This window comes from Amia ocellicauda, chromosome 22, assembly GCF_036373705.1.
Source record: "Amia ocellicauda isolate fAmiCal2 chromosome 22, fAmiCal2.hap1, whole genome shotgun sequence".
Taxonomy (NCBI): domain Eukaryota; kingdom Metazoa; phylum Chordata; class Actinopteri; order Amiiformes; family Amiidae; genus Amia; species Amia ocellicauda.
The window spans coordinates 17,305,253-17,321,954 of record NC_089871.1 but is presented as its reverse complement, the minus strand read 5'-3'; the positions used below and the strand labels follow the sequence as shown (position 1 = coordinate 17,321,954).

At 41.2% G+C, this 16,702-nt stretch overlaps 1 protein-coding gene and 1 long non-coding RNA gene across 2 annotated transcripts; both read right to left on the bottom strand.

Annotated features, from left to right (window-relative positions):
- Positions 1-244: 244 nt before the first annotated feature.
- On the bottom strand, positions 245-4,460 carry smim24 (small integral membrane protein 24). The gene is made up of 3 exons (XM_066696045.1): positions 4,312-4,460; positions 1,963-2,092; positions 245-1,038 (listed from the first exon to the last, which is right to left on the bottom strand). Exons 1-3 carry the CDS (start codon positions 4,376-4,378, stop codon positions 936-938), a joined length of 300 nt encoding a protein of 99 aa, XP_066552142.1. The 5' UTR covers positions 4,379-4,460; the 3' UTR covers positions 245-935.
- A 5,589-nt stretch (positions 4,461-10,049) lies between these two features.
- Positions 10,050-16,052, bottom strand: LOC136718346 (uncharacterized). Its single transcript, XR_010805276.1, has 3 exons — positions 15,693-16,052; positions 15,087-15,313; positions 10,050-11,024 (listed from the first exon to the last, which is right to left on the bottom strand). It is a non-coding gene; the product is annotated as an uncharacterized LOC136718346 (long non-coding RNA).
- Positions 16,053-16,702: the final 650 nt, after the last annotated feature.

Below are 16,702 nucleotides of genomic sequence, written 5' to 3'. Positions count from 1 at the left end.
ATGTATTGGATTTTCTTACCTTTATGAAAGTAAACAGTAATTGACAGTGACTGATTGGTAAACACGCTGACCAACCCCCCAAGTTTTTTCTGTTAAAACAGCAATTTAATTATTGTTTTACTATTCCGTACATGGCTCCAATTCGAAATATTTCACGCGTATCACAGCCACAATAAACAGTAAAATGTAATAGTCCAAATGTCTACCTCACCCAATATACTTACAAAATAGATACAATACTCTATTTAACTGGCAAAATATAAAATACTTTTTATTATTGCCCTAAAAAGATAGCTGCCTTCAGTCGTGTATTCAATACAGAGGTTTTGGAAAACTGGCACTTTTATTTAAACACATTTGAAGACAGTACATTTAATTAATACACATTTTAGGCCTTACAGAAGCATGTTTCGACATTATTTTACCTTTTAAAGCATACATTGCACTTTCTTCAGTCAGGTATGAAATCCTCTGTCGCCACCTTGTGGGTTCTCTAAAGATGTGCTTGGGCTAAAATTTCCAGTTGGTAGACACAGGCCGTGTGAAAGTTGTACGAACAGTAATGCGCCTATGTATATTCTATGTAAATGTACACGTGTAATACAGCATTTGTACAATACAGGGTAAATTACTATTTATTTATTTATGTATTGGTATTTGTTTGTATATAATCAATACTGCTTTAGTAGCTGTTATTAGCTTAGATAGCTGTTAATTAATAATCAACATGTTTAATTTGAATACATTCACCGCACCCCATTTTTCAGTTATAGCTCAATGCATTCCTTATGTTGATAGTGTTCAAAATGTCTGATCAGAATATTTAACATTAAATTATATATTATAATAAGACTAAAATGCTGAAATTAATGAATAATCACATACAAGGAGTGCGGACAGCGTGCTTTCCCCGATAAACCTTTTGAGTATCATATTTAAAAGTTAGTCTGGGTGTCCTCTTGCTCCTTAACGGTGTCCATCTGTAGGACAGGGTTGTCCTGCCCCTGCATCCAGGGCCTCTCGGGTTTTTCATGAGACCTGCAAGAAAAGACACGCTGTTGTACCGAGGATGGCCAAAGCAGACGACACATGTTTCTGTGCTAACATACTTCACCTAGACCAATGGTGCCCCCCCTCAAAAAAAAAAAAAAAATCACAGCCTAAATCACAGCCTTTTAATTATGTTTAACAGTAGGGTGTTTACGTTAAATATAAAATGGTTAAAAATCTTATTAAGGGAGTAACTTTCTATCCGTTACACAATTTTAAAAGTCAAATATAAGCGAATAATTACTTAAATTAAGAATTCTATTCAATTATTGAGAGCTCAATTGGGACAAATAGTGGTGGACTCTGCCTACAGCAACCCAAGGATGGTGAGCACTGTCCCTTTCCTTTAAATGTATTCCCATCAACTGTTCTCTTCTTCCATAATGCAGGAATAAAGCTGAGTTGTTTTACATGTGGCTGTTGAATATGTTTTGTTCTGAACCTGTTACGAAAAGGAGATAATTAGGCTAGACGGGAAAAAAAAATCAAAGCGAGCTTTACATTTCGCAAAGGTTGTCTGGGAGCTGTAATGATTAGCCTAATGGATTTGTTGCCATTAAGGATCTATTACTGCGCCACGATTATCTGCTTTTTAATCAGATGGCATTTTTAGTGGGCTTACATTTTAACCTTGAGAAAGTGCCGATAATGCGTTATCATGGTCACCCTGCGTCAGAAAACCCTTTCAGCGCCGTTTAAACACTTACATGCGTCTGCTGTATAAAGTTGGCATTTTTGCCTATTATTGCTGCTGCATTGTTGCCACTGGTAAACCCCAATATCTGAATGCCTCACCTGTCTCATTTGCACATTTGAGCATTTACACTGTTTCTTGCTTTCAAAGACAGTGAAATAATGAGCTTAGTGGAGGAGAACCTCGAAGGGTCACAATTCATATTCATAAGTACTTACTCGTCCTTTTTGAAGAACACCCTTTTTACGATCAGAAGGACGAAGACGATGAACAGAAATCCCACCACCGCCGCCAGTCCAACCAGCCAGGGCTGCAGAGTGACGCTGCCGGAGTTAGATCTTAACCCACCTGGGAAACGCCAGGAAGACAGCGGCTGAGTGGTTTTAGATTGAGTTGTCTTGCAAACACCCAACATACAGGCGTTCCTGTTTGTTTTACAATAAAACAGTTAGCAATTCATTGGCATTATTTTTTCTAATCTGCTCTAGATAGGTTATCAGTGGTATTTATGTAGCCTATTTATTTTATTTTATTTTATTTTATTTTATTTTATTTTGCAGCAAAGCAAAATATACATTTTTAACTGCATGGGGAAGGACTTGGATTCACAGAAAGTTTTTTCCTCCACATTCCCCAACCAGAGATTGGGACTGCAATGAATAATCACAGGGTCTAGATCCTACAATTCTTGTTGGTGACACTGGTCGATCCTCTCACTGTTGTGGCTAATCATAATTACACACCATAACCTAAACCTAATGATAGTAATGCAATCAATCAAATGAAAGGAAGTAAAGCAAGTGTGTTCAATGAAATCAACAAGAGAGTATTTCAGCTGATATAGCAGTTTTGTAAACATTGTCACTGCTGATCTAACCATAGAGAGAGAGTGGGATCTGCCATGAACAGGGAGAAGCCTCTGAGTTAAAGGGGAAACTGCTCTTCAGCCTCATATTAAAATTACCCCAGTCTTGCTATGGACCACGATTAGACAATGTGATTTATTGCAGTCTTAACACAAATTGACCAACAAATCCCAGACTTGCCTTGCCTATAAAATCAATAGGATTTTATAAATTAAAGAGGAGGGGTGGTGGGGGGAATTAAATATATTGGAAAACTCTGGTGATTTTGCCAAGATGTTCTGGGCAAATCAGTATTGAACCTGACATCCCATGCAAAAAGACCTCTGAAAATAATAATAAGAAGAAGCCTATTTGTAGGACACATTCATTGTCCTATAGGATTATGGTTTCCAAATCCTTTGAGATTAATGCACAAATACTGTAGGTCAAGATTTATCCTTTTGATTACCAGAGCAGAACAGATTGTGACTACTAATACAGTACTTTTTCAGATATTCAATTTAATTTTAAAACTCTATAGGTCAGGATTCAGATCTGCTTCAGTTCTCAAGTGTATCCATCCCCATCAAGCCTGATGTTTGGCCCTCACAATTCCACTATAGCTAATTCACACAGCAAGGCGTAAGTGTCCCTATATTAACAGAATATAGGTAGGACCTTCATAACGATGTCTTGCAATTTGCTTCCTGGTGCTTCGTTGATCTACAGATGAAAGGGTAATAGGGGTCCATGTTTTGCATTGTGTGAGCATCTTATACAAGGTTGAGATAAGGCAGAGTTTACTGCATGTTTATACTTTTCTCTCCTTCTCCAGCAAACCTTGCCCACTGTCTTGGAATCAGCTACAGGGGCCGCACCATCTCCAAAACGTTTTTGACCCAGGGACCCCTTTGCTGCCCCCACCTACCAAAGGATGACAGGGTTGGGTGTTGACATTAAAATGTTGTGAGAGCAGGGGGGGGTGGTGTTGACTATCTTGAGGGGGGGTTGGGGCGTTCTGCCGCAGACCCCCGACAACTCTCTCGCGGACCCCAGTTTGAGAACCGCTGCTCTAGAACAATGTAAATGTCTATGTAATTTCTGGAAGTATCCACTGAATACCCCAGATTTATTTGCAGGACATTGGTGAGGTCAGTGTTGAAATGATCAGAATGGGAAGTGAAAATTGTGAACTTGCTCTCAGGTTACAAAGAAGACTTGGACCTGGACTGAAGTGCAGGGAATCCATTTATAAAGACAACACCTGTGGTCTGAACGGGTGCAGTATTCACATACAGTATTCATGGTATAAGTTATTGCCTATAAAACAAAAACATTTAACCCCCACCTTTAGCACAAAAATAACAGAAAAATCCAGATCTTTGAGGGGTGATCGGGAAAATTAAAAAAGGACTATGTCCTCCAACTAGAGAGCCAAACAAATTGTCAACAAAAACAAAACAAAAATCAATTTTAAAGACGTCCTTGCAGAATTGACTTTAACCTTGACATTTGCAAGTTTGCCACAATACTGAGGGGAAATCTAACATTCACATTTAGTAGACTTTTTTAACCAAAGCAAATCTCTCTCTCTCTGATTGAATCAGTAGCTCGTGGGCAAATCTGAGTATAGAACACGCAGTTGCACAATCTATGCAGAATTCAAAAAGTGAATCCCTATACAGGTAATAATCAAACAGAAGCTGTTGTCTTTTAACTTACCATGCTGTGCTTCACATGCTGATACAGCCAACAACAGACACACAAGGAGGCTTCTGTGGACAAACATGGTGCTGTCTATGTCGGTTTGTGTCGGTCTCTCTGGGGCAGGGTATTCCTCACTGTATCTTTCAGGAACATAACCTGCACCGTAATTTTCTCCCAGGGCAAAGTTCAGGAATTTAAGCAAACTGGTGAATTATCAGCTGTTACTTAGAGACCATGAGTTTTATGGCTGAACTTCTACTCTTTACACAGGTAATATCTATATCACCATCCTGCAAGTGTGGCGCTGAACTGAGTGTGCTTTCCCTCGATCGCACTACTGAGATTTCTTTATATTTGTCTGGTGATTAGCCAGATAATCGTGAGGACACTTCAATCTCAGTTGTCTATTATCAGTTTAAGCAAAAACACAAAAATTACAAATAATGTATATTCTGTAGCACCAAGTCAGTTGCTATAAGTCTGCTGTTTGATATTGTGGCAGGTTACAACTGGCTTGAGTTCAGTAATGGATTAATTGATATGGGTGTGGTGTTTGCCCTTTGGGTCTATGGTAAATGTGGGAGTGTGCTTAACTGGCTAATAATTACAATGATTACATAATAAATAATATGCCCCTCTGCCCCTATTGCAAAGAGGTACAGCATAGAGTGGGCAATAGGGAAGGGGAGGAGAGGAAGATATAAGTGAGGTAGGTAGAGTTTCTGGGAGTGAATAATGCCAATCAACTAATCCTTCCAGTCTATTCCAAAATAATTATTTGGTTCAACCAGTGGCTTGATCATGTAAGTTATGTTCTAATAACTAATAACTAAGTAAGAAGGGGAACAATTGCGCCAGAAGCTACACTGGAATGCACTGGGAGGACAGGTATTTGAATACACCTGCTGTATAATGTCTTTCATCCTCATCAGAACTATTCGATATAGACTAATTTCTCTCTTTATTCATTTTTAGTAATTTAGAACAATTTGCAGAGCTGAGTTGGAACGAAATCCAGAAGACACTGTGCCACCATAGGAAATGGACTTGATATGCTTGGAATTAATTATATTAGTCAAGGAGTTGTGATCTACAGGCTATTGTTACTGTTGGCAGCTTCTTACCAGTCATGGTATCCTATAAGAAAACATGTATATGATATTTGTGAAGATACTGATAATTATTTTGATTGACAGAGAGCAACATTTGTGGCTTGAAGTAGACCAGGGAGACTTGTTAATTTTTTATTGACAGATTGAGAGAGGAACCGCTTTATCATACAGTGTAAGAACAAGACGACACAGGATGGAGGCAGTGTTTTACAATGGTAGTTCTATTGGCAGGATGGGGATGTAGCTCCTGTGTGTATTTTTTCAAACTATTTGTACACTTTTACAACACAAGAGTAATTGATTCTTTGCAAGTGATTGCAGAGCACTATATAGAATTTAGTAAAAAGCAAGGAGCCCCCAAGTACTAACAGAGTAATAAATCAACCAAGACTTCAACTAAGACTGTGATCACAGCTTTTATAAACACTCATTTACCATGGCAAATTGTAGACACATTTGTGCCATAGAGATCTTCTACATTTTATACTCATTTAACTTGCTTTCAGTCACTTCCCTGTAGTTGTTACCATGCTGTCACTCCATGTTACCATGTTAGACTCCACTGCACTACCTACTACATTATAACATTGTGTTTCACCACCATGGACATTTACTACAGTCTGCTGCAGGAAAGCATGGTGAAAGACAGAGGATAGTATTGTCAGACTTAGGTAAAATCCTGTAGTAAACCCCTTTGGTAAGGGAAGAAAGAAAAAAGAGAGAGAAAGAGAGAGAAGCAGGGCTGGTCAGCTGAATTTCCCAAATGCCACCCTGGGTCCAGTTCGGGGTGGGCGACTCTCCCTGGCATCTGATATCACCCAGATGGCTGGCAACCCCATCCTGCTCTCCACCAGCACCTCAATCTGCTCTGCCCGCGCCAGCTCCTCCAGTTCTGGGCTCGTCTCTGGGCACCAGTCCGCCTGGAACTTGTCCGTACACTGCCAGGGGCTGACAATCTCCTCCTCGGGCTCCTTCCCAAACAGACAGTCTGTGGAGAGTTGAGGCAGAGGTGAGCAATCTGTCCACCCAGATCCTCCTTACTGCAGCAACCCCACCCATGAAAGAAATGGCACTTGCAAAACACTAACCCCCTTTGAAGTCCTAACCCCCTTTGAGGTCCTAACCTATGCCAGAACATCTAGCCTATAAATCACCTAGACTCAGTCTATATTTCCTTGTTGATACTCCTACCTGCCAGGTCATGCATTAGGTCCTTGATGAGGTGTCCGATGATGGCGTACAGGACAGAGAATACAATCAGGCTGGCAATCAGCATGTACAGGATGTATTTGGGCAGGTGGATGGCATCCCTGGCTGGGGGTTTGTAATCCTCAAAAAACACTTGATCCTCATCTGGGTCCAGGTTCACATAAGGCTCCATTTTGTTGCCGGATACAGGGACCCCAGGGTTCCCCGTTGCCTCCTGCCTCAGACCCTGTGTTTAAGGCCTGTGTGAGGCTGGGGGTGTCTGGGCTTTCATACTTTGTGATTAGTAGGCTCTGTAGTAGAGAACTGAATTAACAAACTGCAACACAAAGTCTTCTGTCCCCTTTCACCTTCTTAAGAGGCATTTCAAAACCTCTACAGCTTATTACAGACACCCCAGGTTCAGTTTATTTTTAAATGTATTTATTAGAGTCATTATTTATTAGTTACAAATGTTTGCATGTCGTGAGTTTATATATATATATAAAGCATGGTTAAAATCAAGCTTGAGAGATATAGCTTTTGATATCAAAATTTTGCCACCATTATTTAGAATATAAATGCAAGTTTGTGTTTCATTAGTTATATTTCTTACTTATTCTAAGTAATTTGATGACTACATGTCTTAGAACATTTACATAATAGTTGAGGAAAGGTTATGCCGGATAATATCACTCTCTTCCATTTATCCCAACAAAACCTTAACATGCCCCCCAAAAAAATAAGTCACTTTCACTCTCAACTGAGAACATTCCCAACTTCATTGTGTTAAACTACCTGTAATTATTGAAAAGGTTTATAGTTACACATTTTAAATAAATATTTCAATTCAATTTTATTATTATTATTATTATTATTATTATTATTATTATTATTATTATTATTATTATTATTATTATTTTCTTACACAGTTACACAACTATCTATACCATTGAATTGACAGCGGTGACCTGCGAATCTGAAATGTGTAAAATTTGCAAATGTGTAAAAAGTCTTCAAACAGAGATTAAGAAAATGTCAAATAACATGTAAGGGGAAACAATAGTAATGAAATGTCTACCTGTTTAGAATTTCCCATTGAAGATACTTTCAAGAAAATCATTGCCAAAAACCTGTATGTTTTAAATGTATTTATTTTGTCCTTAACTTTGATGCAACTTACAATTTCTTAAAAATGTGTGACCATGCTTGTAATATAGTGAGGTTTGCAAGCAATCTTGTAAAACAGCTTACAATCTATATCTGAATCCTTAAAATAAATTGTTAATGATTAAGATTAACAATACAAATAAGAAAATAATTCCTTTAAGCAACAGTGACAGATTAAATATTCTACATGTGGTGCATCTGAAAGCAAAAGGCAACTTTGACACACAAGAACAGGCATGCAGATGCCAAATACTCACCTCCTGGCACCTTGAAAAACTCAGACAGCTTCAAGAAAGTCTCTGTCTTCAACGTACTGAAACAAAAACACCCACGCTGGATCCAATGAAAAGAAAACATCCACCTAAAAATAATTTAATTTTCCATCATGTCTTGAGAACATTCAAAATAAGTCAGAAACATTACTTATTTGAACTGTTGTTGTTGTTACTGTCACTAAGAGGTCTACAAAGCCACAAATGTCACTGTGCAGAGTTGAATTTCTCTGAGGATCTGTGCTCCAGTTAATTATCTTAATCTGCCACTGCGGGGGGAACTAGGGCACTAGCAGGCGAGAACTGATCCAGGGCAGCTACTGGGCTAGAACCGAGGAGTGCTTTATTTCAACACTGTACTGGTACTTCAGCCACAAGCCTGACAAGAATATTATCAGGCCAAATAGGTTACACACAGGGATGTTTCAAAGGGTATATTGTTCGGGGAATGTCACAGGGTTTTGGGCCCTCTTTCCCTGTCTTTTGGGCTTTCCTTGTTTCTCGTTAATTAGCTTATTAATGTATTATTTATTTATTTGCAGGAACCCTTATCCAGGGTGACTAACAGATTACATGAGCAATACAAAAGTGCAGTAATACAGTACAAAATTAAAATTAAGCATAATACAAGTAAAATGACAATTGCAGAAGTTAAATGTAGATTATATAAAGTTCATATAAAATACAGTTCATATAAAATACAAAGCGGACATGATAGTTCAAGAGGCAACAAGTGTGGAAGTAATGTGGTGAGGTCCTAGGTATGAGCTAAAGGGAGGGGGGCAAAGGAGAAATCACAGTAAACAACAGGAGTTCTATAATTTCTACAATGTATAAATTAGCAGGAGCATAGTTATATAAAGTGCAAAATAGGGTGCTGAACAGCTCCAGAGAATAAACTACTAAATAAAAAGTAAAGTCTGAACTTTTGAGTGTATTGAGTAATTGCTGGAGAAATTAATTCGATCAACAACACAACTGGGATTTTGTGAACTTTGGGAGAAATGCTGTTAATCCCATTCTCAAAGTCAGTGCTGTTCATATCAGATATCACAATTGGCAGAAATTCCCTCATAACATTTGTTAATCTGGCTTTAAAATAAACAGGGAGGAAACAGAGGCCTCGGGAATGAAAAGCATACCTCATTTTGGGTAGATCAGCAGTAGCTAGCTAATCTTGACGGCGGCTCATCAGATTTTATTTGTCACATCTGAGCCGATTAGCATGTATAGAAATAGAGTATAGAAATGGTTCTACACCATGATTTTGTTCTTAAACTATCCTCAGTTTTACACCCTTAACTCTCCTGCAACCAATGGGTATAAAACATAGAGTACCTGTTGTGAAATATATATGTGTGTTTGTTTTGTTTTAATAAATCTTGATCTTTAAACTACACTAATGTATTTACTTTACTTACTTATTCATGGACACTTTCTCCAGAGTTTGCAACACTTGATTCAGGCGAGAGAGAACTGGACTAGTTGAGATGAGGGGTCTGTCAATATTTGATACTCCATTACTCCATTACTCACCTTCTTCAATCAAGGTGTTTCCAGTTATTTGTGGTAAATTAATTACAATATCTTGCCAACTTCCAGAAGTACATAGTCTGCATAAATCTGGCCAGCTGTGTGATTCCCAGTAGCAAATATATGTAATTAATTAAATTAAAGCACAAAGTTATTGATTGATACAGGATTTGGAATTTGGCTGCAAAAATCATGCAAGTGTCCAGTCTCTGGTGTTGCTTTTGTTCACTGCATGTGTGGTTGTAGAACCTAAGCTTAGCACGTCTGTAAAGGAGTCCAAATACATCACAAGATCCTGGACTTTCCTAAGGTCACTTTCCTATCCACTTGTGTAGTTTCTATTCCAAAATCTCCCTGCCACAGCCGTGGAGCCGGTGCAGTTTTGAGACCCTGGGTCCTGCTGACATTGACTTATACCTCTACAGCTTAGGGGAGGATAATAACGGATAAGACAGTGGAATAAAAGATGACACAGCAGCTGTTAAGTCCAATTTGTATTTATTGGAGTGCCAGGTTTAAATCCCTGGTCAGTTCTAGAACAAGGACATGTACTTTTAGAGTTCACATGTATTACTTTTCTAATGTACAGAATTCCTGCTCAGTTCTCCACCATGGCCATAGACATATGTGTAGATATACAGTTAGGTCCATAAATATTTGGACAGTGACACAATTGTCATCATTTTGGCTCTGTACGTCACCACAATGGATTTGAAAAGACTTTCATCTTTAATTTGAGGGTAGTTACATCCAAATTGGGTGAACAGTGTAGGAATTATATCCATTGATATATGTGGTCCGCCCAATTTTAGGGGATCAAAAGTATTTGGACAAACTAACATAATCTTGAATTAAAGTGTGAGTTTCAATACTTGGTTGCAAATCCTTTGCAGTCAATGACTGCCTGAAGTCTGCAACCCATAGACATCACCAGATGTCATCATGGTGATCATGGTGATGCTCTGCCAGGCCTGTACTGCAGCTGTCTTTAGTTCCTGCTTGTTCTTGGGGCGTTTTGCCTTCAGTTTTGCCTAAGAAATTAAAACAAACCAATATATACTGACATCCACATGATAAAAAATTAAGCACATTATCTTAAAGGATTCACATCACAAGGAGGTTTATGTGTGGATTCAATACAACTCCTGTTGGGGACCAGGACAAGAAAGACCAAGATAAGAAGCAGAAAAGGAAGACAAAGGGCAATAGCTATACTATAAAAGCCCATGTATAGTTTATTGTTGGGGATGCAATGTTGGGAGAGCTTGTGTTCATCTCCTCCCCTGGGTGTTGGTCACACTGGGCTGATTGGAGGGAACCTTGCTGTCAGGGGGGACCCCCAACCCAGGCAGACTCTCGGTCTTCTCATCTGTCTTCTCTATCACTTGACTCAGGTCTCCTTCTTCTTGGACATTTTCATCATCTTCTTCCTCTGCTTTTGCCCCCAGCACCCAGTCTGCGTGTGAAGGGAAACAGTTGATGTTTAACAATTATTTATTTTTCTAATATTTGTCCCTTTCTCAATTAAATGGAATTAACAAATGTAAATGTCTGAAAAAAAAACACCCAGCTTCTTAATATTGGTTTTTTGGGGTTTCTTTCTGGGCTTAAAAACCTGAATCTGAGAGCAGGGTTTATTCCCCTGGAGAAACAGTGTGGTGCTTCTGAAAGCATAGAGAATTAAGCTAATCAGGAATTAATCTCCTGCTGCAATCTCTTTTTTAAGCATTCAAACTGTGTTTGATTCCCACCCACCCCCATCCCCATCCCCAACTAACCCATATCAGTTTCAATTACGCTTGGGCCTTCACAGATGAAAATGCAGGTGAATGGCCATGATCTGCTCTTGAACCAGATAGAATGGGCTTAGGGAATGATTGCCAAACACTGAAGGATACCAAGAAACATGAAGCTGCAGGACCAAAGAGACACATGTACTGTGGAGACCATTAGCTCTGTCTAGGTGGATGAAAGCAGCTGAAGAACACAGCGTGGAAAGGAAGAGTCTTGGTGGTGGGTTGGACTCAGCACCTCCCTACCTGCCAGGTCATGGAGCAAGTCCTTGATCAGGTGTCCGACTATGGCGTATGCTGCTGTGACAACAATCAGTGCTCCTATGAGGAGGTATAGGGCAAATTTGGGCAGGTGGATGCTGTCCCGGGCTGGGGGGATGTAATCGAGGAAGTATCCCCCCTTGTTCTCGTCAGGGGCATGCTGGAGTAGGCGACGAGACTCGTAGGTGTGTCGGGAGAGGTTAGACAAAAGTCCCAGTAGCGTGGTGCCTGGAACCATCATGGACAAATTTGACGCCAGTCTGGTGTTCTTTCTTATAGGTGGGCTCTGCTTTTTGCTCCCAGAGGAGATTCCTCTGGTTTGGAAGTATGCAAAGATTTTCTTCCTGTGGTTTCTGATCAAAGTTTAAGAGGGGAGGTGGGGAAGTACAATTTCAGCATGGGGTAACGTTTTGAACCTGCCATCAATTTAGTATGCTACACTAGACTGAGGGACACATTGTCTTCTGGGTACTCTTCCCACCTAGACCTCTCCATTGCTTCATGAATCTAGATATTTAACCAATTAGTCATAGATAACATTGATTTGGGAGACTGGGAGACTTCAACATCCACCTCTCCAACCCTTCCCACTGTGCCGGACTTCTTCCTCTCCTTCACTCCTTTAACTTCTCTCTCTCCCAGTCTGCCCCCACTCACAGGGCAGGCCGCCAGCTAGACCTCATCTTCTCTAGAGGCTGGTCCCCTTCAACACTCTCCGTGACACCCATGGACATCTCGGGCCACCACTTCATCTCCTTCTTCCTTTCTCTCCCCTCCCTCCCCACCCCACCCACTCCCTCTGTTACCTTCCACTGTAATCTCCCCCTCCACCCTTGCCTCCACTACCCTCACTCTCTGACCTTCCATTGACTGTTTTTCCCATCTATCTGTCAACTGTGCTACCTCCGCTTTGTTCTCTTCCCTCACCTCCTCCCTTGACTCTCTCTGGCCTCTCACGTCTTGTCCTGCCCATTCCTCCCCTCCTCAGCCTTGGCTCTCTGCTGTTCTCCGCTCAACCCGAACTAGTCTGCGTGCCACTGAACAGAAGTGGAAAAGGACCAAACTCCCAGCTGCCCTCGAAGTCTACCACTCTCTACTGTCTATATTCTCCTCCTCACTCACCTCAGCCAAGAAGTCTTACTTCCAATCACTCTTCGAATCCACTGTCAACAACCCCCACAAACTCTTCTCCACCTTCCCCCCCCTCCACCTCCCTCATCTCTCATTGCTGATGATTTCGCCTCCTTCAACACTCCCCCCTCCTCTCCCATCACACCCAAACCTCCCACCGATCAAGCTTCCTTTTCTTCATTCTCGCCTCTCTCAGATGCTGAAGTTTCCACTCCACCTATGTCACAAACCTACAACGTGTGCCCTGGACCCTCTCCCTTCTCGCCTCCTCCAAGCAACTGCTCCTGATCTTCTCCCCTTCATCTCCTCCCTCCTCAACTCCTCACTCCTCTCTGGCTGTTTCCCCAACACTCACTCCTTGATCCCCTGCAATCCGACTTCCGCACAGCTCACTCCACTGAGACGTCTCTCCTGGCAGTCCCTCGTTACTCCCTCAGCTGTGCTCGGGCGGCCTCCTTCTCCTCAGTCCTCATCCTCCTTGACCTCTCTGCAGCATTTGACACCGTCAATCACTCCATCATCCTCACCTGGTTCTCCTCCTACCTCAGCGACCGGACCTACCAAGTGACATGACGAGGCTCCTCATCCACCCCCCAACCTCTCCTCACAAGTGTTCCCCAAGGCTCCGTCCTGGGCCCACTCCTGTTCTCTCTCTACACTTGCTCCCTGGGCCCCCTCATCGCATCCCATGGTTTCTCCTACTCTCCTACCACTTCTACACTGATGATGCCCAGATCTTCCTGTCTTTTCCCTCTTCTGACCCTCTCATCCCCTCTCACATCTCTTCCTGCTTGTCTGCTATCTCCACCTGGATGCACTCACACCACCTCAAGCTCAACCTCTCCAAATCGGATCTCCTGTTTTTCCCCCACTCTTCCTCACCTTGTGCTGACCTCCCCATTTCGATCCCCTTGGAATCCACCACACTCTCTCCTTCTTCCGCTAAAAGGAAGTCACCCTCAATCCTGCGCTCTCCTACACCCAGCACATCACCACGCTGACATGCACCTGTAGATTCTGCTGGAGCAACATACACCGAATCTGTCCCTTCCTCACCAGCTACTCAACTCAGCTGCTCGTCCAGTCACTGGTCCTCTCATGCCAGGACTACTGCAACTCCTTCCTGGCCAGCCTGCCTGCCATTACTACCTGCCCGTTCCAGCTCATCCAGAACTCTGCAGCTCGTCTGGTATTCTCTCTGCCCCGATTCGCACACGCTACTCCACTACTCCGCTCCCTCCACTGGCTCCCGATACCGGCACGCATTCAGTTCAAGACATTGACCCTCACCTACCGCTGTCTCGACCACACTGCACCGAGTTACCTTCAGACACTTGTCTCTCCATAAATCCCCTACAGACCACTGCGCTCCTCCAGTGTCAGAAGACTAACTCTGCCTCCTCTCTGCTCCCCTTCCTCCAGAGCCCGCTCCTTCTCATCCCTGGCCCCTAAATGGTGGAACGACCTTCCCACTGAAGTCAAAACAGCAGAGTCCTTGACCTCATTCCAGCGCTTACTCAAGACACATCTTTACAGACAGAACTTACAATATTAGTCCTTTAAATCCCTGTTAGATAGCACTTCACAGAGTTTTATTATGCTTCTTGCATTTTTGATTTTTTCCTCCTTGCTCCCTTTCCCGTAGCCCTTGACTATGACCCTACATCTTGACAGTACTTAGATTTTACTGTCCAGGATGTAGGACCTCACTTACTGTACTTGCCTGTGTAAATTGTAAATTGGAAGTTGTAAAATGTATTATATTTTGAATTGCTATGTTTTATTTAATTTGAATTTGTATTGATGCCTTTACCGAACTGTATTTTTGCACTTTGTTTTGCACTTATGTTGTAAGTCGCCCTGGATAAGGGCGTCTACCAAGAAATAATAATAATAATAATAATAATAATAATTTAAGGCATATACATATATACAGCTCTGGAAAAAATTAAGAGACTACTTAACATTTATTTCTGAACTTGGAGTGGTCTCTTAATTTTTCCCAGAGCTGTATATATATACAGCTTGAAAACTTATGGAGATTAAGCCAATTCAGCAGGCTCAAAGAGTTCTGCATGAATTCCATACATCAGTGGCAGATTAATGGACCTGTGTCATATATTTAAAACAGAAGATTAAATTTTACAATCACAACACTGCCCGACAGAACGAGGGGCCGAGAACAGTGACTTGATGTCAGAATGCATCTGGGTTTTGAAACATTATGTCAACATGGAGACCACACGCTGCACACAGGCTCCCAAGTTAGGTGTGCATATATCACAAAAATTCAGACAAAATAAGTGCAGAGGCCTGGTGGATAGAGACCCTACCTTCTTAGGGACAACTGTCTGTCTTCATAAGAACACGGTGTGGAGGTAGAAGACAGTTGGCATTGCAAATCAATAATTGTTCCTTAGTTCACCTCATTGTCTTTCTGAGTCCCACGTTTGTACCTTTTTGTTTCCGTAAAGTATTGTTTTGCAGTTTCAAGACGCAGGGTAGAGAGAAAAACCTAAAGATCACTGCTTGCACGGTGACCCAAAATAATTGGGTTATCCTACAAGGAGAAAAGAAACAAGATTCAGAAAGCAGATTTGTATGCCTTTCTGTAGTGCTCTGTTGGCTCCTATGTGTCCATATAGAGTAGATGGACACGTCTACAGTTAATATTGGACTCCAAGAATGTAAAATGACCAGCAGTGTGATTCACATAGTCAGTGCAGTCAACACAATACTGAAAATTTCCTTTGGTGCTCTGCCAGAATACTTTGTACAAGACTTGGTGTCTTGTTCAACCTAAAATGAATGATTGCCAGTTACTTGAAAAGACCCACATCTTCCTACCTTCTTACACAACTACAGAAAGACATTGAAACAGTTCAACAGTGTTTCTACTCAGCATAAACCTGATTTAAAAGACAAAAAAATCATAATACCTGTGGGGTGAGCAGTTGTGCTGCAGCTGCTGGATGAAGAACAGGGAGAAAACTGATCAGTACTACAAGCCAGGCTATTCTAGTTGCTGGTGTCCAGATGGGTTTGGATACGCCGGGTAATGAGTTAAGCTGGATTCTCCTTAGGCTGGTCCTGAGGAGTGACCTTTTTGGAAAAGAGTTCGGTGAGGAGGAAGATCCAGTAGAACACTGTCATGGATGTATTGAACGTGACGATGCCGATCATGATAGGATGTAACATTATGGTGGAGTGGCAGGCTTGGGGTCTGGTGGTCGAAGTGCTGGCTGGAGAGACTGCTCTGCTCTGTGACTCTTTTCACTGGTGTCCCAAAACTTTCACCTTGTCTGCCTCACCATTACAGTTCTAATCCCCTTATCCTTCATTGCTCTCAATCCCGCAGTGAGTTACTCAAACTCAAACATAGTGTCTACAGTGCACCGGGGATTTGGGGTTTTGCAAACACACCTGATAAATCGTCTGGAAGACTAAAGCACAGAATTGACAGAAATGTACACCTGTTTTCAGTCTCAGGGCAAGTAGTGGTTTGTAGAGTTTTGTTTTAGTTTTTGTTTGTTTCTTTCCACCACACACATGATTTTAGGACACAATGATATCACTTTCCAATATCTTATCTTCAAATATATATTTTGACTGTAATACATATATTTATTTTATAGGTTTATAGGTTGAAAATATTGGCTAATTTGTACAATATATTTTCAACTTTTAAAATAAAAAGATTTTATAGGGAGTACAGACTTCAATATATTTAATAGATATCCCATATATTTTAATATACACAATTAGGGATCACACATTTCTACCACCTCTGCAAAAATCAGTTGTTCTGTATTGGCGATGGACAGTCACAAAAGGGTCTTTGAAAGTGCCCTGACTGAAGATTAGGCAACCCATTTTATGCCTATAGCTGCCCCGCCACACACTATCATGACAAAATCTGGGTAATGCATTTAACTGAATTGTCTTAGTT